Genomic DNA, 23,624 nt, shown 5'->3' with positions numbered 1-23,624 from the left:
TAATTTTGGCCAAATTTATTTATTTTCTTTGTTTTCAGTTTTTCAAGCTTATGAATCTTCTCACTCAACTCAGCTATAACTCTGGTAAGTTGAACTGTTTTTGTTTCATAATTATCTGTGGAACTCTTGAATAACAACTTCGCCTGAGCATTCAGTTCTTTTTGGGATTTTTCTTCCGTGATCACTGACTGCTCCTTAGACTCTTTCAATTCATTTGTTAGATCTTCAGTTAGTTCCGTAGAACTCACCTTTTCTACTTTTAACATCTGAATTTGATCTTTCATAAAGAGCAACTCATTCTTCATGTTATTTAGATTGGCCCAAAGTTCAAGATGCTCATCAGCTTTGGTTGTTAATTCTACTTTCAAGCAACTGTTCTGAGTCATCAGCAATTCCTTCTCCCGTTGCCTGCATTTTGCACAATGCTTACTGGAGACCTCTGACACTTGAAGTTCACCAAGTTTTAATGAACGATCCGTTTTGTTGAATTTGTTTCTCCAAGTTTATCATTCAAATGTTTCACGTCCTCGTTCAAGTGTACTACTTCCTCTTAGCGACATTACAGTCTTCTCATTAGTTCTTGTTTTTGCTTATCAAACGCATCTTTTGTACATGAAAGTTGATTCTCTGCACTGATCAGATTTTCCTTGGCCGAGTATAATTCCTCTGTGTTAATGTTCAAGCTTGCATTCTGTAATTGTGCTTCTGCTATTCGTTTTTGAGATTTCTCACAATTTTGTGAGAACTTCTACTTTTTCCTGTCACTCTGGGTTCTTGATTTTCATCTCCTCATATAGCCCCTTGGAAGTATGGGGCGCAATTTAATGGAAATAAAAATAGAAGGCGGGAGTCTCCAACCCCGCGTTGGGTCGGAGAATCGCCGGGGGTGGGGGGGTGCGATTCATGCGACGCCGTTCCGATGCCAGTCCGCCGATTCTCCAAAAGTTCCCAGCCTTTCTGGCACCCATGTGTGGCTTATTTACATATACCATTTTTCACTTTTAGTACTTTACTGTTTTTAAGCTCAAGTGCTCACAACTTGAAAATTAAAATATTCTTCAAAGGCTTTCAATACTTCACTTCTGTTGAGGATTTATCAATGCACTGCATTAGGATTACATGACTTGCAAACTCACCAAACCAATATAAAAAGGTATTAATCTTGGCTTTTTCTGACTTTCCACCTAGACCTGGTATACTCTGATAGTTTAAAAATTCTCTTCCCCAGGACCCTAATTTTCCACTCGATTTGGATGCGTCCAAACTGTTCTGATGATTTGGATTTTTGATCCATGGTTAAAACAAATTTGAAGTGTAGTTCTGCTTGAAGAAGTTGCTGAGATTCAAGGTGATGCCACCGCTTGTTTGAAAACAAAGGTGTTTACCTGTGCTTCCCAGTTTTGCCAAGCTCCTGGAATTTAATCAGTGACTGCTTGGATCGACTAGCTACATATTCTCCGTTTCAGCACTATGGTTTAGAGTCGCAAATGCTTCAAATCTTGGCCTTAGCTGGTCTTTGAAAGCTGATTCCTTCGTCATAATTCTTCCAAAATAATGAATTTCCTTTCCTTTCTCAGAGTAAGCTCGTTGGCTTGTTCAGACGCCAGTTTGAGAATATGTTTTTTTCCGACAATTGCTGAAGACTGAAATATTTAAAAGTTTCTCAAGACTTGCTTTAACCTGGAATGTTTATCTCATCCCTGCTTGGTCTGCTGACTCTGCACTCTGGGAATTGAAATTAGATTTCCAAGAACTCCTTTGGAGTCTTCTGCTGGAATAAGGAATTTAAAATTTATGCATTCAGCTTCCAAGCCTTTCTTTGGACCTTTCTCGAGTGATTTTCTTCAGTGCGTCTGCTTACTGTGCTTTTCTTCAGGCCAGAATGCTTCTTCAAATTTTCAGTCTTGCAGGATCTTAGTTTATCACTGCCTTTTTCTGTGAGGTTTTGCAGTTATCCATTTGCTGCTACCTTGTTGTGGGATATTAGATACCATTCAGTAGGTCTTAATGAAATCTTTGTGGTCTGCAGTCAGTTAACTGTAAGCACTTATTAATGACAAGAACTACATACAGTTCATATGCACAACAAAAGTTTTCAGCTAGGAGCTGTTTCCATGCTTGTTTGTGCACATACTCTGCCCAACACTCAACTAACTCCTAGGTGCAGGTCATGTGTTCTCTAAGATTATTGTGTTGTCAGCACTGTACTCACTCACATTAACCCAAAATTTGCCAGACTCTTGTATTACTAGATACTATAGGAAACATAGAACAGGAGGTAAGATAGGAGGGGGAATTGCGTTTTTGATTCGGGAGAATATCACGGCAGTATTGAGAGTGGATATATCCGAGGGTTCGCCCACTGTGTCTTTATGGGTAGAACTGAAAAATAAGAAGGGAGAGATCACTTTGATAGGATTGTACTACAGGCCCCCAAATAGTCAACAGCAAATTGAGGAGCAAATATGTAAGGAAATGACAGATGACTGCAAGATAAATAGGATGGTAATAGTTGGGGACTTTACCTTTCCCAACATTGACTGGGACAGCCATAACATTAGGGGCTTGGATGGAGAGAATTCTGTTGAGTGTATTCAGGAGGAATTTCTCATTCAGTACGTGGATGGTCTGACGAGAGAGGGAGCAAAACTTGACCTCCTCTTGGGAAATAAGGAAGGGCAGGTGACAGAAGTGTTAGTGAGGGATCACTTTGGGACCTTTGACCATCATGCCATTAGTTTTAAGATAGCTATGGAGAATGATAGGTCTGGTACCAAAGTGAAAATTCTAAACTGGGGTAAGTCCAATTTTGATGGTATTAAACAGGAACTTTCAAAAGTTGATTGGGGGAGTCTGTTGGCAGGCAAATGGATGGATGGTAAGTGCAAGGCTTTCAAAAGTGTGTTAACCAGGGTTCAGGGTAAGCACATTCCTTTCAGAGTGAAGGGCAAGGCTGGTAGAAGTAGGGAACCCTGGGTGACTCGGGATATTGAGGCCCTGGTCAAAAAGAAGGAGGCATACGACATGCATAGGCAGCTGTGATCAAGTGGATCCCTTGAAGAGTATAGAGGTTGGCGAAGTAGAGTTATGAGAGAAATCAGGAGGGCAAAAAGGGGACATGAGATTGCTTTGGCAGATAAAGGCAAAGGAAAATCCAAAGAGCTTCTACAAATAAATAAAGGGCAAAAGAGTAATTAGGGAGAGAGGTTGGGGCCTCTTAAGGATCTACAAGGTCATCTATGTACGGATCCACAAGAGATGGGTGACATCCTAAATGAATATTTCTCATCAGTATTTACTGTTGAGAAAGGCAAGATTGTTCAGGAACTTGGGGAAATAAATAGTGATCCACGGTAGGCTAAACAGTTTAGCTGGCTTGTAATGCAGAACAAGGCCAGTAGCGCGGGTTCAATTTCCGTACTGGCCTCCCTGAACAGGCTCCGGAATGTGGTGACTAGGGGCTTTTTGCAGTAACTTCATTGAAGCCTACTTGTGACAATAAGTGATTATTATTATTATTTCTTGAGGAGTGTACATATTACAGAGGAGGTGCTGGAAGCCTTAAAGCGCATCAAGGTAGCCAAATACCCGGGACCTGATGAAATGCATCCCAGGATGCTGTGGGAGGCAAGGGACAAAATTGCGGGTCCCCTAACAGAGATATTTGAATCATCGGCAGTCACAGGTGAGGTGCCTGAGGTTTGGAGGGCAGCAAATGTGCCTTTGTTTAAGAAGGGCTGCAGGGAAAAGCCCGGGAACTACAGACCGGTGAGCTTAACATCTGTGGTGGGTAAGTTGTTGTAAGGTATTTTGAGAGACAGGGGGCGGGATTCTCCGACCCCTCCCCGCCAGGTCGGAGAATCGTTGGGGGGCAGCGTGAATCCCGCCCCCGCCTGCCGAATTCTCTGGTGCTGGGGTTTTGGCGGGGGCGGGAGTCACTGCGCGCCGGTCAGCAGCTGCTGGCAGCGGCTTCCCGGCGTTTCTCTGGCCCGCGATGGGCCGAGTGGCCGCCCGTTTCCGGCGGGTCCTGCCGGTGTAAATCACAACAGGCCCTTACCAGCGGGACCTGGCTCCACAGGCGGCCTGCAGAGTCCTCAGGGGGCGCAGGGGATCTGGCCCCTCTGGGGGTGCCCCCACAGTGGCCTAGCCCGCGACCGGGGCCCACTGATCCGCTGGCGGGCCTGTGCCGTGGGGGCACTCTTTCCCTCCGCACCGGCCGCTGTCAACCTCTGCCATGGCCGGTGTGGAGAACCCCCTGCGCATGCGCTGGGATGACACCAGCACACGCCGGCCGGAGGAGGTCCTTCGGTGCCGGTTGGCGTGGCGCCAAGCCCTTCCCCGCCGGACGGCGTGGCGCCAAACACTCCACCGCCGGCCTAGCCCCTGAAGGTGCGTAGGATTCCGCACCTTCGGGGCGGCCCGACGCCAGAGTGGTTCACGCCACTCCTCAGCGCCAGAGTGGCCCACCCCGCCGGCTCGCGGAGAATCCCGCCTAGGATCTACAGGCATTTAGAGAGACAAGGACTGATTAGGGACTGTGAGTGGAAAATCATGCCTCACGAATTCGATTGAGATTTTCGAAGGGGTAACCAAGAAGGTAGATGAGGGTAGTGCAGTCGACATTGTCTACATGGACTTTAGCAAGGCCTTTGACAAGGTACCGCATGGTAGGTTGTTGCATAAGGTTAAATCTCACAGGATCCAGACTGAGGTAGCCAATTGGATACAAAATTGGCTTGACGACAAAAGACAAAGGGTGGTTGTAGTGGGTTGTTTTTCAAACTGGTGGCCTGTGACCAGCAGTATACCTCAGGGATCAGTGCTGGGTCCACTGTTATTTGTCATTTATGTTAATGATTTGGATGAGAATTTAGGAGGTATGGTTAGTAAGTTTGCAACTGACACCAAAATTGGTGTCATTGCGGACAGTGAAGAAGGTTATCTAGGATTGCAATGGGATTTTGATCAATTGGGCCAGTGGGCCGATGAATGGCAGGTGGAGTTTAATTTGGATAAATGTGAGGTGATGGTAGATCGAATCGGGGCAGACCTACTCGGTTAATGGTAGACAGTTGGGGAGAGTTATAGAACAAAGACTAGGGGTACACGTTTATTGCTCCTTCAAAGTGGAATCAAGGGTGGACAATGTGGTGAAGACGGCATTCGGCATGCTTGGTTTCATTGGTCAGAACATTGAATCCAGGAGTTGGGATGTCTTGTTGAAGTTGGACAAGACAGCAGTAAGGCCACACGTGGAATACTGTGAACAGTTCTGGTCACCCTATTAGGGCAAGGATATTATTAAACTAGAAAGAGTGCAGAAAAGATTTACTAGGATGCTACCGATACTTGATGGTCTGAGTTATAAGGAGAGGCTGGATAGACTGGGACATTTTTCCGTGGAGCGTAGGAGGCTTGGGGTGATCTTACAGAGGTCTATAAAATAATGAGGAGCATAGATAAGGTAGATAGTCAACATCTTTTCCAAAAGGTAGGGGAGTCTAAAACTAGAGGGTGTAGGTTTAAGATCAGAGGGGAGAGATACAAAAGAGTCCAGAGGGGCAATTTTTTCATACAGAGGGTGGTGAGTGTCTGGAACGAGCTGCCAGAGGCAGTAATAGAGGCGGGTACAATTTTGTCATTTAAAAGGCATTTAGACAGTTATATGGGAAAGCTGCTTATAGAGGGTTATGGGCCAAATGTAGGCAATTAGGATTAGCTTTGTGGTAAAAACTGAGTGGCATGGACAAGTTGGGCCGAAGGGCCTGTTTTCATGCTGTAAACATCTATGACTCTACCCACCCGCCTGCAATGGATAGCAGGCCTAACTCTTTAAGAGTCAGATTTCTGGCCAGCTATCGGAGGCTGATTGCAATTTTCCTGTCAAAGATCCGAGCTTCCCGCTGGGGCAGATTAGGTTCCTGGTGGTGGTCTGCCAGCTGTGGATCAGGGAGCCTGAGCTCCAGGTAGGGCTAGAGGTCCTTCCTGTGTGCCTGGGTTCACCCAGCCCATTGTTACTTGGATTAAAAATTGGGTTTCTAGTTTTAAGTTTGAAGAAACGTTGGAGGGAGGGAGCCTCCTTCTTGAAGCCTCTTCTCCTGTATTTACTCTCTATTTTCCGCCTGTTAGTGCTTTCAAGCGGGAAGGCCTCTGATTGGTCCTCCTGCCGTGAAGGCTCCTGAGAGCTCACCTGCTCTGGTCTGCCTGTCTCCATGCCAATTAAAGGAGCACCCCCCTGATTGTGAAAATCACAATGAGCAATTGTTTTTCCTGGGAACGAGTCAGCATCTGGAAATAGCCGTGACTATTCCCGCTGCTGGAGAGAGATTCCGTCGAGGAATTTTCTAATTCCTTGATCAATTATGGTTAGTTTCCTGTTCGTCTTAAGTTCCATATATAATTCATGACTTTGCCTCCAACTGCAAGTTTCATCATATCTCTCAACTTATTCTTTTCCTGAACTAGAGTTTTTTCTGACCTTTTACACTCTCGTCTTTTAAAACTTAAAGTGTCACATCATCTTATCTGTAACACCTTGATTTTAGCTCCCCTGGTGACATTTGACTGCTATACATGTGACAGCCTTGGGATTTGGATGAGGCCTCATCTGCACAATATTTTGATAAGCCGGCACTGTGCTTATTGAGGAAGTCGTGAGGAAACGTGTTGGTTCCTCCACAGATTCAAGCTTCTCCAGACTCCTGGTTCATTTAGAAAACTGTTTCTGCAGTCGCTGGAAATAACTGGTTAAATCACTCTGCATTGATTGATCTCTAAAAATTATGTTAGGATACTACTGTTGTTAGCATAAGGCCCCTGCCAGTTTTGCCAGCTGGCTGTCCCTATCAGGTGTGCTTGAAAAAGTTGTCTGGGTCTCTGGCAGGTCATGAATAGGAGATTTCTGGTCTCCAAATAGCTTTTACATACTATCCTGCTTTGCAGTGTGTGCAATAAGCAGATAAAATCACTCTCTTCTTTTCCCCTTTATTACAATGATTGCAGACAAAAATTCTGACATCAGACAACTGTAGCAGTCTGTCAGGATCAGAGGTTGTATACATCAAGACAAAGTAATTGTGCCGAAATAGCGATGCCCAATTCAGATGCATTTTCCTTGACTTTGACCTTGCTTTTTTTTCCTTTTACAAAAAATGTTTCAAACTATATTATTTTTAATTTCTCAGGTGAGTTTCATAGAAATTCTGCATTTCTCCATTCTGCAAACCATCTATTCTCCTCTTCCACTTGGCATTCCCTGATGACTATAGTCCGGGCAGGAAGTCTCAGAGCAACACTTCAAATTACAGCACTGGCAACAGAAAACATTACTTCTTTATTTATTTTTCTCTATGTGTATTATGACACCAAAATCTGGACACATAGCAGGCTGACTCCTGAGGGATTATGAGAAAGAGCTAGGTATTAGATTTTCAAAAAATCTTCCATTATTACTTCAGTTTATTTTTAACAAGCAATTTTATTTTTTTTCATCAACAGTTCGCAAAATTATTAATACAGCATAGTTTCACTTTAAATATCTAAAGATTCATTGGGCTAGATTTGACCAATCTGAAAACTGATACAAATCACAAAAGCAAAGAGCTAACGCGATACAAATCATTTAGTTGGCGTATCAAAGAAATAACTCATAATTATGTAGTCTTTCTTGTCCTCAACATTTCAAAACACTTCGCAAATTATTTTGAAGTGCACTTACTGTTGTTTTGTAGATAAACACAGCGAACAATTTGTGTGCAGCAAATTCAACAAACAACAATAAGATACATGACCAGTTTCTCTGTTTTTGGAGATGCTGGTTTGGTTAAGGGATAAGAACAGAAGAAACAGGAGCACAAGTAGGACCAATTGAGGCTTGAATAGTCTGTAGAACAGTAGTCGAATTACCTGTTTCTATGTTGCATATGATACATGATTCTACTTGTGCAAAGAAATTCTTCCTTTCCTCTTCTCACACTGAGACTATTTTAAATTGATGCCCTCCAACACTGACATCCAAACCAAAAGATGTCATCCCCCTATTTAATAAACTCTTTGCTGCTCCATTGAAAATACTCCCATTACCACAAGCACCTTGTCATACTGATAGCTTTTTTGCATCCCTGACATTGTTCTGGAGAATTTGTGCTGTACACTCATTGTGACTTTAATGTCTTTTCTGTGGTAGTTGCCCAAAACTGCACTCCATCTGAGCTCTGAACATTGCCTGTTCAAATTTTCCATGACATCATTGCTTTTACAGTGAGTGCAAGAGCCCTCAGTTCAATACTGGAGTGACAACCTAGATTATGTGCTCAAGTCCCAAGGTGGGGTTCAAACTGACTATTGTATTTTTGAACTCAGAAGGAAGTGTACTACTAAACTTCACGCGTAATGGAGAATGAATATTCCACTGGAGCAAATATTTTACCCAAACAGTTCTTTGCAATGTGTAAACCTTTTAGATTTTACTTGGCCGATGACATCAGAATTGAGACCAATACTGTCCTTAAAATAGCATCCACTTTTCCAGATGAAACCACAGAAGAGGCCAACAGCAAAAAGCTTGGCTGACAATGATTTCTTGATTTGCTTTATCCCAATTGTGAAAGACTCTCCATCAATACAACATAGTAAATGTCAACATTGTAGTGTGACTGTGTTTTTCCTCCTCAGCCAGAGGAGGGATTTCCGAGAGTTAGGCAGCTCCAACTTGGGTCAGTTGAAATTGCAACTCACCTACCCCAGCCCCCCACTGCATTCAACAAAATGGGACTGAATATATTGCCTTCAATTACATCTTGAATGGCTGAGAAACTTTGGGGGTGGAGGTCTCCATCTCACCAGCACATTTATTTTTAATGTACACTTTTGAGCACAGGAAGGAGAACCACGTGAATGTAATGTATTCCCTTCAGGAGCTTCCTTTTCCTTCAATCTTTCCTTTGCACTTTTCACCCCTTGCTAGCAACTCAAGAGCAATGGTACCTTTAAGATTGGGTGACTGGGGTATGGGTGGGGGAGGTAGTTAAATATGTCTTTGATGACAGCGGTAGTGACTTGGCAGCCTGTTTTACACACTAGTTTCTTTTCCAGAAACAAAATGTGATAGAAAACTGGGTGGCCTATGAAACTGACTGACATTTTGCTCGCCCCCATATTCTACCTATCATTGAAGACCAATTGAACTTCCTCCCTCCCTGATCGGCATATGATGCACACTTTCTTTTAATGTACAAATTCAATTCAGGCAAAAAGCCGTCTCCTCACCTCGGAATCCATTTCCATTCCCATTGGAGCAGGCCGGGGAGGGGGAGTCTTGGGGTCGGATCACCGGTGCAAAGGCGCTCTTCTGTTTCACTGCGGGGAAGACAGAAGATGAGAAGGGAAGTATGGCAGATGTGCTGGAGGACAGAGGGACTGCAGAGGCAACAGTCGGACTGGAAGGCATAACTGTAAGAAATCAAAAAAAAGGGGGAAGAAAAGAACAACTCTGTCTTAGACATAAAGGACCCATCTCCTGTGGAAGTGGAGTATCAGATGTGTGAAGTGAGGCGAGGTTATAATTTAAAGGAGCACTATCGCCGCAAGACAGCATTTGGAAAACACTTTAACAATTTGAAAATACACGGTGACCACCTCAAAGCATGTGTTGAAAATGTTAAAACTTTTTTTTTGCTTTCATTGATCTGAAGCATGAATTCTGTTTTCTCTCCTCAGATGCTGCTTGACACGCTATTGCCAGCATTTTCTGCTTTAAGTTTAGATTTCCAGCAGCTGCAGTACTTTGCCTGCTGATTTCTCTTTTCACCCTCTTCTTTCATGAAGGCACTGACTCTTGTTGGCTGCGTTGTCCAGGTGCTAGTACCTCAATCTTTATGTGTGAGCCTGGATGGTGAGTGCTTCCAAGCTCTGGAACGTAGGGGAGAACTCAATCCTGTCCACTCTTTCCCTAAAGGGAGCAACTGGGTAGCAGTTCGGGTGATTTTCTACCTTTTTGTGAATTTATGCATTGGAAACTAAAAGCATGACACTTGAGCTGCTGTCGATATTTTAATTGTGTTTCCGCTTTTTAATTAGCACTGCAGTACTGGGTGGAGGTTTTTTATTACTATTCTCACTGTTGGTATCTTATTTTCAAAGCTACTAAGATTATTTTCAACACTAAGCTTCATCTCTAATTTAAGCAGCCAACCCAACACAGTCTACGGTTAGGATGATCTCATTCTCAGGATATCTTGATCTGTAGTCCATTTATCCAGGGAGGGAGCTTATGCAGATCACAAGAAACAAAGTAACCATACATACATCTCGTAATATTAATGCATAAAGAGAAGGGGTATAACTAACTGCCCAGAAACAAAGCATCAAATTTGTCAAAAGTTCCACACTTGGCTGATTCCCTGCTTTGGGATCATAAACTTTTCATGCATGTGCTGTTCCCCATTACCTTTTCCAAGCCTACTTCCACCTACATAAGTCTTATCTCCACCTTGGCTCACCCCACATGATGCCGTCCTGTGCTTTAGTTACCTCCAGACTCGACCATTCCAATGCTCTCCACTTGACCTCTGATTTTCACCTCCTATTAACTCGAACTGATCCAAATTCTGACACCCGTATCCAAATTCATACCAAATCCCGTTCAGCCATTCCCCCCTGCACCCAGTGACTGAGATTGGTTCCTGGTTATTGTATTTCTAGAATTTCTCTTGATGGAGATTTTTGGAAAACAACATGGAAGTGTAGAACCCCAGCATTAAAGCTTTCTTTCAAACTATGTTCTTCACAACTCTTATGTAGTCTGGGCTAGCAGTTTTTTTTTTTTGTTTACTCACAGGCTTTTGGTGTTATTTACAAAGTCAACATTTATTGTCCATTCCTAGTTACCTTTAACTTACAAGGCCATTTCACAAGGTTATTGAGAGTCAATCAAATGTCTCTAGGTCTGGAATCACACATACAGGCCAAACTAGGGAAGGACAACAGATTTCTTTCCTTAAAGAACATGAGCGAACCAGATGGGTTGTTACAAGAATTCAGTAGCTACATATTGCCATTACTGGTACAAGCTTTTTATTCCAGGTTTTATTCATGGACTGAGTTTAAGTTTTCCAGCTGCCATGTTTAGTTTGAATTCATGTCTCTGGATTATTATCCCAGGCATTTGGATTAAGATAGCCATGTTGCTACTGTTCCCTCCCTAACTGAAAATATTTCCCTTGGTTTTGTTGGCTTTCCAACACGTGAAAATCTTAATGCCAGGTTTCGTACAAAGAGCCAAAGGGTAATGAAGAACAAGGCAGAAAGAGAAATTCAGAGAAGAGGCTTGAGAAGAAAGAGAAAATGATGCATTGATGCTACTCGAGCATCTCCTGTGGTTGTGTGGTAGGTAGAGCTCACTACCTTCAGCCATGATTAACTTTTTGGTATCAGGCAACATCAGGGACATGACTGAAAATCTCAATTCTGTTCATTGATCTGTGGTGTGCAGTGATCTTTTCAAAAGCTCATCCTTTACAAACTCTCCGTGAACATCACTTTCAAAGAGTCAGGAAGCCACAAGTTATTTTTATCTGTAATCAATTTAGGAAATTTAATCCACATCACTGTTTTAAATTCTCAGTAGCGCACTCTGTTGCTATCATTGATAAATGCATTGCTCAGCTTAAAACTCAATGTTGCAGACAAGAAGGTAAATGGGAAAGCAATATAAAATTTGGGCTGCAGGCAGAAGTTTCTCACGAACACTCTGACACTCATAGAAAACATTAAGTTACTGTAAAAAATATATACTCAAGCATCAGGAGCATTGACATCAGACCATATTACTGGAATATTAGTCTCAAACTAGAAAACTGCAAAGACCAGAGGAAAACCTTAGATCAAACTAAAATAATGTGAACTGATGTCAATGCTTTTTTCCCCCATCTGTTCTTCCTTATCCACTCTTTTCTCTTTCCATTTTTAAAACTTTAATCTGAAGGATGAAGAATTCTGAACAATTCAAAAAACATACACAGCTGTTTGCTGAAATATGCGTCACTTGCACATAACTTGGTGCTGTGGTGCCCAACATCTTCAAGCTATCACAAACACAGAAATGTATTGTCTTTGACACCCTCCTGCAGGACCAGTGAAGCAGGATTAGAGAGTGGGGGAGTAATTGAATAATTTTGTCTATAAACATAAATCAGTCGACATTTTAAAGTCACACATTCTATCCTTCATTTTATATAATAGTTTGATTCTATCTAATTATACATTGTTAAAAATGACAATTTGGGGAACACTAGAGCTGATTCTTGCACAGGCATGGGCAGCTGTAGGGCCATCTCAGCATGACAAGTTTACATAGCAATTTCCATTATAAATCTGGACACAGGAATTTATAAATTATCCATATAACAGGAGACTTTTTTGCAGACAGGGAATTCATGCAGATGTAGGACTTTTAATATATTATGCAGACACAGAAACATAATATGTAGTAACTCACAGTGTGTCATATCAAATGTACATATGTGTTATACCCAGTAACACACAGTGTTCTTTTATATAATACATATAGGCGTGTTATACTCCAGGAACATACAGTGTGTTACTTTGTAATATACACACTTACAGGAACATTCGATTGTATTATTGTGTAAGTATACAGTGTTTGATCAGAAAAGTTTAGAAGTACCACACTCAATGAAAACATGGAGCACAGATAGCACCACCATCTACTACTAATCTTAATGCAAGAAACAATCAGAGACACATTGGAGAACCAAGGGAGTCAGCAAAGTGAAATGCAAGACTGTGTTATATTGTAACCAGTCGTAAGTATCATTGTATCAAACATTTTAATCTAATTTTAGAATGATACTGAGGACATGTTTGAGCTGGCTGTCATGCCTACCAGGGTGAATATGTTGCCAAGGCTCACAGTCTAGGCTTGCATTTGTAGAATAATCACCTGGGTAAGGGTACTGGAGGGCAGCTTGCTCCTGTGGAGCTGTATTCCAGCCTGTACAGGTTGTTGGGAAAGAAGGGAAGAAAATTGAGTAAGTGGGTTCTCTGAATACTGCATTAAATGCAGTGACATAATTCTCCCAATTGATGTGTGACCCAAGTATCTGGTGGAGACTTGATAGTCCAAGGAGGCATGACAAAATGGACCAGTTGCTCCCATACCGGCCAAATTGTTTGTAAATTCGAAACAAATTAGAAGACTGGTAGCATCCTGTGATGTTTTCCTGTGCCCTGCATCTTCACTGTTTGAAATAAAGATTCATCACATTGTCTCCTCTAACTTCCCCAGGACCAGAAAACTTTGGAACACCTTACCTCCCTCCTTCTTTCTTCCTTTCCTTCCTTCTTTAATCTGCAGGTTTTTTAACACCCAAGCTTGATGTGACTATTTCTTAACTTATCTCATCTGGGGCGAAATTCTCCTACCCGCCCCGCCACATTTCTGCCCCGACCGGCCGGCGGGAGTCTCCGTTACACCGGCCGGTCAATGGGGTTTCCCATTGTGGGGCAGCCCCACGCCGTCGGGAAACCCCCGGGCGCCGGCAAAACGGAGACTCCCGCCGGTGGAGAATGACGCCCCTGGTCTTCTATTTTCCCAACCCTGGTGGTGTCCTGCTTTGTAGCATGGCCCTTCATCTAAGTTTCTCAATTAAAAATAATACTGAAGTTTTGCCAAGCAAATAGAAACACATTGTCACATTTAAAATCTTGTCAAGGCTGTTGTGGAACAGCTAATCATTTTCTCTATTAGTCTCTTTGGGGCACATATTAATTTTGTGCTGTAGTGTTAAACAGGCAACAGCAAATCAGCAACCCCTTTGCAATCAAGCCAATTGAAATAAGAACTGGGGAAGAGGTAAAATGGACACACTGTCACCCAATGTACACGACCAGACAAAATTACGATACACTACTTGAAGTCTAATATTGGATTCCTGAAGTAGTTATTAAAAGAGCCCTGTTGTGGGAATACTTTTCCTCCCTCTTCTGCAGGCTTTGCACATTAGGGTACTGTGCTATGAAAGCCTGCAGTCCTCCAATACTAAGCCTGCTTGATTGTTCTTCATGTGTCTACATAAGGATGAATGTGCAACAGGCATTTTAGAGTCATCATAAATGAGCCTGATTTGATCCTTGCCTAACATCACCTTTTCCCACTCCTCAGTGTAGGGTTACGAGGTCTGCCCACAGCAGCCTCACCACTTGGCCAGTTTTGAAAGCTAACTTAAACCATTCAGGAATTGGACCGTCCAATAGCAACCCAATTGACAAGAAAAGACAAGACACCAAAAGCCCAACATATCACACATGTATCAAAATTGTTGAGCCCAGCTTCAAAAAGCCCTCTCCAACCCAAGATAAACAAACAAGTGAAACAGTAAGCTAATGAGAGCGGAGACACTCATTCTTTCCAGATATAGTCCCTTGTTATGATTACACCAGGCAAAATTGACACTTACTGCCATAGGGTGAGCTGGCAGGAGAGCTGTTTAGGAATCCAGGAGAACTGGGCACTCCGAGGTTTGACATTGGCACGTTGCTATAGCCATTGATGTTACCACCCACTGTGTAGTTTGACTGTTGTGGTGAATGGGTGGGTGCATACCCACGTGGAGAAATGCTGCTGCTGTTGTGGATATAACCTGTCCACAGAAACAGAGGAAAGGTGGGGTTAGAGTACCAATATCATGTTATTTGAAGTAGCATTTAATTTAATATCACAATTAACTTTATTGTCTTTCAAACAAATATCTGTTCCCAGCTCTATGATTATAGATTCCCCCACACTGCAACATTTCACCTAATAGCAGTGACCATAGAATGATTGGTTTTTGAACTGTTTGCTTGTCAATTGATGCAATGAGGTGAGGGACATCAGTGCCTCAGTGGCTGAATTGGTTAACGTACTGAATTCAGTATAAGTGACCATACTTCCAAAGAAGGTCTTAAATGCCCTGGTCTCCTTCGGTGCACCAGGGCTACTGCAATCTCTGCTCTTCTGGGCGATGGAAGGGTCATTCCTGCAGATATGAGTCTCCTGATCACTGCTCTGTGAACCCTGCTGGAATGTATGTATATATGTAAATCGAATAGAACGTAATCGGGATTGGCTGTAATGCCTTCCAAAGATGAGTAACCTGCAATGCTCACTGTTTTGACGCCGACCTCTTGTATGGGACCTAGTATGAGACAGTGGGATTGGAGGAAAGACAACAGGAGATTTCTATTGTGTTGCAATAAACTGAGGAAAATTGGAAGAATTATGACTGAATGTAGGAGTGCAATCACTTAATGCGAAGTGAATAATATTGAGAATGAAAGGGACCTGACCACTTATGGACATTAGAATCATTAGAAGAAAGGGAAATCCTTGTTTATTCTGAAGGAATGAGGCTTCCATTGCATTTCCTGTCCTAATACTTGATCCTGACACCCTGTTGCACGTGCACATGTCATTAAAGATCACAGATTGACAGTAACAGTCCAAGTGAAACTATGTCTGCTGTTGGAGAATCTAGGACTAAGGGGCACAGTCTAAAATTAGAGCCATTAGACGAATCAGAAATTCGTAAGTATTTGATGTTAGAAATGTGGAACCCTCTTCTGCAAACAATAACTGATCACGTGTTAGTTTCAAATCTGAGATCCGCACATCTTTGTCAACCAAGGGATATGAGTCAAAGGCGGGTACAAGGAGATGGGTCACAGATCAACCAATGGTGGAACAGACTGGAAAGGTTAAGTAGTCTATTTCTGTTCCTATACGAGACATCCATCTCCTCTGCTCTTTCCCCAACTTTATTCTCATTTGACGTGCAGAAGGCTGAAATAATACTGAATGATTTATGAAGTAGATTGTGGAGCGCAGGAGAGAGAAAAAATTGATGGGGGCCATTTATGTCCATTCCAGTCACTCCAGGTTAGGATGTTTAGAAACAGCTAGGGGTTTTCCATTTACATCTGCCTGAAGGGCCTGTCAAATCTGGAATGCAATCAGCACGTGTTTAACCACAGGGACTTGGCTGAATAACAAGACAAAACAGATGTGAAGTCATCAGCACCAACAGTAACTCTCTCTTTATCTCTATCTGATCTACCATTGCTTGGTACCAACGGAGTGTACCGCAACCGGTCTTTGCATAAACAAATAGATTGAGTGACAGGTCTGCAGAGTCTTATTACGACCTGTCTGTGGGGGTAATAATAACAAAGACTAAGTTACAAAGGAGTCAGTGAGAGCCAACATTTTTTCATAAGTGTTTGCACAGTTAACAAGCAACCAGAAAAGAGTATATTAGCTCGTGTGTGTGTTAAACTCATTCCTTACACAACACTGCCATTGTCTAATGATTTTACAACTCCTTGCACCCACTCTATACACTGCAATGAAATAATATCAAATGATGATTTCCTGTGACAATAGAATTTGGGTGAGGAACTTTGCCAATGAAGTCCTCAGCAATGATGCTGCTGCTCATTTTATAGTTCCTTTCATGTTCCCCAAGCTGATTCTGAATGAAGAACGATTGTTAAATGCTGTCATCTAAAGGTTCCTGGTTTCAAACATTCACAAAGATTTTTGGCGTGTGCTTAGATTACTCAAAAGCAGCAGAAGAAACAGGAGAAAGAGAAGGCCATTGCGCTCCCCTGAGCCATGATTAAATAAGATCACTGCTGATCTATTACTTAACTCCATTTTCCTGCCTCATACCCATGTCACTTGATTACCTTCAATTTTTTTCTAAAATTCCAAAGCTTCACAACATTGAGTGAAGAAATTTTGCTTTAATTCAGTGCTAAATAGCCAGCCCCTTACCTTTACTAATTAATTCATGGAACAAGTCTGGTGAAGCTTTGTTGCAATCCCTCTTGGCAATAATATCCTTTCTGAGGTAAGGGGACCCAAGACCCCTGGTACACTTTGTATTTTCTTACCATTTCGAAAATACTCTGCACATTTGTTCCTTCTACCAAAATGGATGATCTCATATTTTTCCCCATTATATTCCAGCTGCAAAGTTCTTGCCCACTCACTAAGTCTGTCAAAATCCTCCTGTAAATGCTTTACATCTTCCTCACAACGCATATTCTCATCTAACTTTGCATCATCTGCAAACTTGGAAATATTACATTTGGTCCCCGCATCAAAATCATTGATATAGATTCATACGTATGTATATACTAACCTTTTGCGATTAATGCTTTAGGACACCCAGATCCCTCTGAATCTCAGAGCTCTACAATCTCTCACCATTTCGATAATAAGCTTCCTGTTTATTCTTCTTGCCAAAATGGACAATTTCACATGTTTCCACAATTATACCCCATTTGCCAGATCTTTGCCCACTCATTTAACCTATTTACATCTCTTTGTAGCCTCCTTACATCCTCTTCACAACTTACGTTCTGACCTATTTTTGTGTCATCAGCAAGTTTACCAGCTTTGGTCCCTTCATCTAATTCATTGATATAAATTGTAAAAGTTTGCGGCCCCATAATTGATGCTTGTGGCACACCACTCATTACAGCTTGCCAATCAGAAAATAACCCATTTATGCTTACTCTCTGCTGTTAGCTACCAATCTTCTATCCACGCCATATATTACCCCCTACACAATGAGTTTTTATTTTCTGCAATAATCTTTGATGTGGCACCTTATCGAATTCCCTCTGGAAATCTAAATACATTAAATCTACCCCTTTATATGTTGCTTCTTCAAAGAACTTCAATGAATCATGTTTACTCTGCCTGATTACCTTGAATTTATCTAAGTGGCCTGCGATAATGTCTTTACTTGACTTCCGGGTGCAGCGATGACCAGCTAAGTTGCACGTTTCGGCAGCTCCCGGTGGAACGGACTTTTGGGCTCTTAATAAGAGCCCCAACAGCAATTTTAACGGCTAAAAGCACTGTGCGGTAAACCAGAAGGGAATCCCCCCTGGATATGGATGGAAAAAGGAGAGGAAAGTGGCCGGATTGCGGTGGATCCTTTAGAGCAGCGGCAAGGAAGGCAAGCAAAAACCAAGATGGCGTCGGAAGGTGGCAGTTTAATATGGGGCCCTGAACAACATGAGTTTTTGAAACGCTGCGTGGAAGAGCTTAAAAAGGAGATGAAGAAGGAGCTGTTGGCCCCGATATTACAGGCGATCGAAGGGCTAAAGGAGGAGCAAAAGACCCAGGAGCGGGAGCTTCGGGTCGTGAAAGCAAAGGCTGCCGAGAATGAGGACGACATACAGGGCCTGGTGGTGAAAACGGAGATGCACGAGGCACACCATAAACGATGTGTGGAAAGGCTGGAGGCGCTGGAGAACAACGCGAGGAGGAACAACCTAAGGATTCTTGGTCTTCCTGAAGGTGCGGAGGGAGTGGACGGCGGGGCATATGTGAGCACGATGCTGCACTCGTTAATGGGAGCGGAGGCCCCGGCGGGTCCGCTGGAGGTGGAGGGAGCATACCGAGTGATGGCGCGAGGACCGAGAGCAGGAGAAATTCAGAGAGCCATAGTGGTGAGATTCCTCCGTTTTAAGGACAAAGAGATGGTCCTTAGATGGGCAAAGAAAACTCGGAGCAGTAGGTGGGAGAACGCGGTGATCCGCGTATATCAAGACTGTAGTGCGGAGGTGGCGAGAAGGAGGGCGAGCTTTAATCGGGCCAAGGCGGTGCTTCACAAAAAGAAGATAAAATTTGGAATGCTACAACCGGCAAGACTTTGGGCCACATATCAAGGGAGGCACCACTACTTTGAGACGGCGGATGAGGCGTGGACTTTTATTGTGGAAGAAAAACTGGAATAAGCGGGTTACTAAAAAAGAACGTTTGAAACAAAGTGGTGGGGCGAGTATGGGGGGGCGAAGAGGGGGGAAAAAGGGGGGAAAGATGAGTCTTATGTTATTAATCCTGCGATGCGGTAACTTTTCTCTCTTCCACAGGTGGTGGTGGAGGGAGGAAGGGCAGTGGAGGAGATGGCGGGAATAGGGAAGCAGGAAGGAGGGGGCGTCGCACGGTGCGAGCCGAGGTCACGGGGGGAAGCCGAGGTCGGCCAGAGTTTGCTGACTTCTGGGAGCAACATGGGGCGTGTAACTACGCTAGTGGGGGATCTAGCGGGGGTGGTGGGAGGGGGGAGTTACTGGGTTGCTGCTGCTGGGGAGAGGGGGGGAGCCGGAATGGGGTGGGGTGGGCGGGGGGGCTCCGCCTGGGGGGGACACAGCTGCGTGGGAACCGGGTGAGGAGCTGGAAAAAGGGGATGGCTAATCGACAAGGGGGGGGTGTAAAAAGCCCCCCAACCCGGTTGATCACGTGGAATGTGAGAGGGCTGAACGGGCCGATAAAGAGGGCACGAGTACTCGCACACCTTATGTTACAAGAGACGCACTTGAAACTTATAGACCAGGTTAGACTACGCAAAGGATGGGTGGGGCAGGTGTTTCATTCGGGGCTAGATGCGAAAAACAGGGGGGTGGCAATACTAGTGGGGAAGCGGGTTATGTTTGAGGCAAAGACCATAGTGGCGGATAGCGGGGGCAGATACGTGATGGTGAGTGGCAAATTACAGGGGGAGGCGGTGGTCTTGGTAAACGTATATGCCTCGAACTGGGATGATGCCAATTTTATGAGGCGTATGCTAGGACGCATCCCGGACCTAGAGGTGGGAAAGTTGGTAATGGGGGGAGATTTTAATACGGTGCTGGAGCCAGGGCTGGACAGGTCGAGATCCAGGACTGGAAGGAGGCCGGCTGTAGCCAAGGTGCTTAAAGATTTTATGGAGCAGATGGGAGGAGTAGACCCGTGGAGATTTAGCAGACCTAGGAGTAAGGAGTTTTCGTTTTTCCCCCCTGTCCACAAAGTTTATTCGCGAAGACTTTTTTGTCTTGGGAAGGGCGTTGATCCCGAAGGTGAGGGGGACGGAGTATATGGCTATAGCCATTTCGGATCACGCTCCACATTGGGTAGACTTGGAGATAGGGGAGGAAACAGAAGGGCGTCCACCCTGGAGAATGGACATGGGACTAATGGCAGATGAAGGGGTGTGTCTAAGGGTGAGGGGGTGCATTGAAAAATACTTGGAACTCAATGATAACGGGGAGGTCCAGGTGGGAGTGGTCTGGGAGGCGCTGAAGGCAGTGGTTAGAGGGGAGCTGATATCAATAAGGGCACATAAAGGAAAGCAGGAGAGTAGGGAATGGGAGCGGTTGCTGCAAGAACTTCTGAGGGTGGACAGGCAATATGCGGAGGCACCGGAGGAGGGACTGTACAGGGAAAGGCAAAGGTTACACGTAGAATTTGACTTGCTGACAACGGGTATTGCAGAAGCACAGTGGAGGAAGGCACAGGGTGTACAGTATGAGTATGGGGAGAAGGCGAGCAGGTTGCTGGCCCATCAATTGAGGAAAAGGGGAGCAGCGAGGGAAATAGGGGGAGTGAGGGATGAGGAAGGAGAGATAGAGCGGGGAGCGGAGAGAGTGAATGGAGTGTTCAAGGCATTCTATAAAAGATTATACGAAGCTCGGCCCCCGGATGGGAAGGAGAGAATGATGTGCTTCCTGGATCGGCTGGAATTTCCTAAGGTGGAGGAGCAGGAGAGGGTGGGACTGGGGGCACAGATCGAGATAGAGGAAGTAGTGAAAGGAATTAGGAGTATGCAGGCGGGGAAGGCTCCGGGACCGGATGGATTTCCAGTCGAATTTTATGTGAAATATGTGGACTTGCTTGCCCCGATACTGATGAGAACCTTTAATGAGGCGAAGGAAAGGGGACAGCTGCCCCCGACTATGTCGGAGGCAACGATATCGCTTCGCCTAAAGAAGGAAAAAGACCCGCTGCAGTGCGGGTCCTATAGACCTATTTCCCTCCTAAATGTAGACGCCAAGATTCTGGCCAAGGTAATGGCAATGAGGATAGAGGATTGTGTCCCGGGGGTAGTCCATGAGGACCAAACTGTGTTTGTAAAGGGGAGACAGCTGAATACGAATATACGGAGGCTGCTAGGGGTAATGATGATGCCCCCACCAGAGGGGGAAGCGGAGATAGTGGTGGCGATGGATGCCGAGAAAGCATTTGATAGAGTGGAGTGGGATTATTTGTGGGAGGTGTTGAGGAGATTTGGCTTTGGAGATGAGTATATTAGATGGGTACAGCTGCTGTATAGGGCCCCGATGGCGAGCGTGGTCACGAATGGACGGGGATCTGCGTATTTTCGGCTCCATAGAGGGACGAGGCAGGGATGTCCTCTGTCCCCATTATTGTTTGCACTGGCGATTGAGCCCCTGGCAATAGCATTGAGGGGTTCCAGGAAGTGGAGGGGAGTACTCAGGGGAGGAGAGGAACACCGGGTATCTCTTTACGCGGACGATTTATTGGTGTATGTGGCGGACCCGGCGGAGGGGATGCCAGAGATAATGCGGATACTTGGGGAGTTTGGAGAATTTTCAGGATATAAGCTGAACATGGGGAAAAGTGAGCTGTTTGTGGTGCATCCAGGGGAGCAGAGCAGAGAAATAGAGGACTTACCGCTGAGGAAGGTAACAAGGGACTTTCGCTACTTGGGGATCCAGATAGCCAAGAATTGGGGTACATTGCATAGGTTAAACTTAACGTGGTTGGTGGAACAGATGGAGGAGGACTTCAAGAGATGGGACATGGTATCCCTGTCACTGGCAGGGAGGGTACAAGTGGTTAAAATGGTGGTCCTCCCGAGATTCCTCTTTGTGTTTCAGTGCTTCCCGGTGGTGATCACGAAGGCTTTTTTCAAAAGGATTGAGAAGAGTATCATGAGTTTTGTGTGGGCCGGGAAGACCCCGAGAGTGAGGAAGGGATTTTTGCCGCGTAGTAGGGATAGGGGGGGCTGGCGCTACCGAGCCTGAGTGATTACTACTGGGCCGCCAACATCTCAATGGTATGTAAGTGGATGGGAGAAGAGGAGGGAGCGGCGTGGAAGAGATTGGAGAAGGCGTCCTGTAGGGGGACTTGCCTACAAGCCATGGTGACGGCGCCGTTGCCGTTCTCACCGAAGAAATACACCACAAGCCCGGTGGTGGTGGCTACTCTGAAAATTTGGGGGCAATGGAGACGGCATGGGGGAAAGACTGGAGCCTCGGTGTGGTCCCCGATAAGAAATAACCATAGGTTTGCTCCGGGGAGAATGGATGGGGGATTTGGAACATGGCAAAGAGCAGGAGTAACACAATTGAGAGATCTGTTTGTAGATGGGACGTTTGCAAGTCTGGGAGCGCTGGCCGAAAAATATGGGTTGCCCCAAGGGAATGCATTCCGGTATATGCAACTGAGGGCTTTTGCGAGGCAACAGGTGAGGGAATTCCCGCAGCTCCCGACGCAGGAGGTGCAGGACAGAGTGATCTCAAAGACATGGGTGGAGGACGGTAAGGTGTCAGACATATATAGGGAGATGAGAGACGAGGGGGAGATTATGGTAGATGAGCTGAAAGGGAAATGGGAAGAAGAGCTGGGGGCGGAGATTGAGGAGGGGCTGTGGGCTGATGCCCTAAGTAGGGTAAACTCATCGTCCTCGTGTGCCAGGCTAAGCCTGATACAATTTAAGGTGTTACACAGGGCGCATATGACTGGAGCACGGCTCAGTACATTTTTTGGAGTAGAGGATAGGTGTGCGAGATGCTCGAGAAGCCCAGCAAATCACACCCACATGTTCTGGTCATGTCCGGCACTACAGGGGTTTTGGGTGGGGGTGACAAAGGTGCTTTCGAAGGTGGTGGGGGTCCAGGTCGAACCAAGCTGGGGGTTGGCTATTTCGGGGTTGCAGAAGAGCCGGGAGTGCAGGAGGCGAAAGAGGCTGATGTTTTGGCCTTTGCGTCCCTAGTAGCCCAGCGCAGGATACTGTTGATGTGGAAGGAAGCCAAGCCCCCGGGTGTGGAGACCTGGATAAATGACATGGCAGGGTTTATAAAGCTGGAACGGATTAAGTTCGTCCTAAGGGGATCGGCTCAAGGGTTCACCAGGCGGTGGCAACCGTTCGTCGAATACCTCACAGAAAGATAGAGGGAATGGAAAAGAAGAAGACAGCAGCAGCAACCCGGGGGGTGGGATGGGGGGGGGGGGGGGGGGGGTGGAAGGGTGTGGGAGGTGGGGGAGGGGGGGGGGGGGAACCAGAGGGATTCTCAGGGATGTTAATATATAAGTATAATATGTATAGGTTGTTGTTATAGATAATTGTATATTAGACTGTTGAAACATTTTTGGAGAATATTTATCTGGGACAAGGCAGTTGCCATTTAGTTTTGTTTTTGTTTATATATTATTTATTTCTTGTTTATAAAACTGGCCATTGTTATTTATATTGTGATATTACTGTGTAAAGGATACACAATGTACTGTGATGGTTGGCCAAAAATTTTCAATAAAATATTCTTTTAAAAAAAGATAATGTCTTCACTCAAAGCCTCCAACATTTTCCCAGGACATATGTTGAGCGAAAGAGAAAATGCTGGAAAATCTCAGCAGGTCTGATAGCATCTGTAGGAGCGAAAAAAGCTAACGTTTCGAGTCCGATGACTCTTTGTCAAAGCTTTTTCTCTCAGCTTTGACAAAGAGTCATCGGACTCGAAACGTTCGTTCTTTCCTCTCCCTACAGATG

General features: G+C 44.7%; 1 protein-coding gene across 9 annotated transcripts in view; it reads right to left on the bottom strand.

The window, feature by feature from the left end:
* Positions 1 to 23,624, bottom strand: part of LOC140396875 (transcription factor COE2) — a 341,293-nt gene that overhangs the window by 13,653 nt on the left and 304,016 nt on the right. For 5 of the 9 annotated variants that reach the window (XM_072485679.1, XM_072485681.1, XM_072485680.1 and 2 more), the window contains 2 exons: positions 14,478 to 14,660; positions 9,268 to 9,450 (listed from right to left, as the gene is read on the bottom strand). In XM_072485679.1, the coding sequence (XP_072341780.1) occupies positions 9,268 to 9,450; positions 14,478 to 14,660 (366 nt within the window). The other 4 variants (XM_072485682.1, XM_072485684.1, XM_072485678.1 and 1 more) reach the window with 3 other exon arrangements.

The sequence above is a fragment of the Scyliorhinus torazame genome, chromosome 20 (assembly GCF_047496885.1).
Source record: "Scyliorhinus torazame isolate Kashiwa2021f chromosome 20, sScyTor2.1, whole genome shotgun sequence".
In the NCBI taxonomy this organism is placed as follows: Eukaryota; Metazoa; Chordata; class Chondrichthyes; order Carcharhiniformes; family Scyliorhinidae; genus Scyliorhinus; species Scyliorhinus torazame.
Note: the sequence above shows the minus strand (reverse complement) of the source record. Positions and strands in the feature narration are given on the sequence as shown.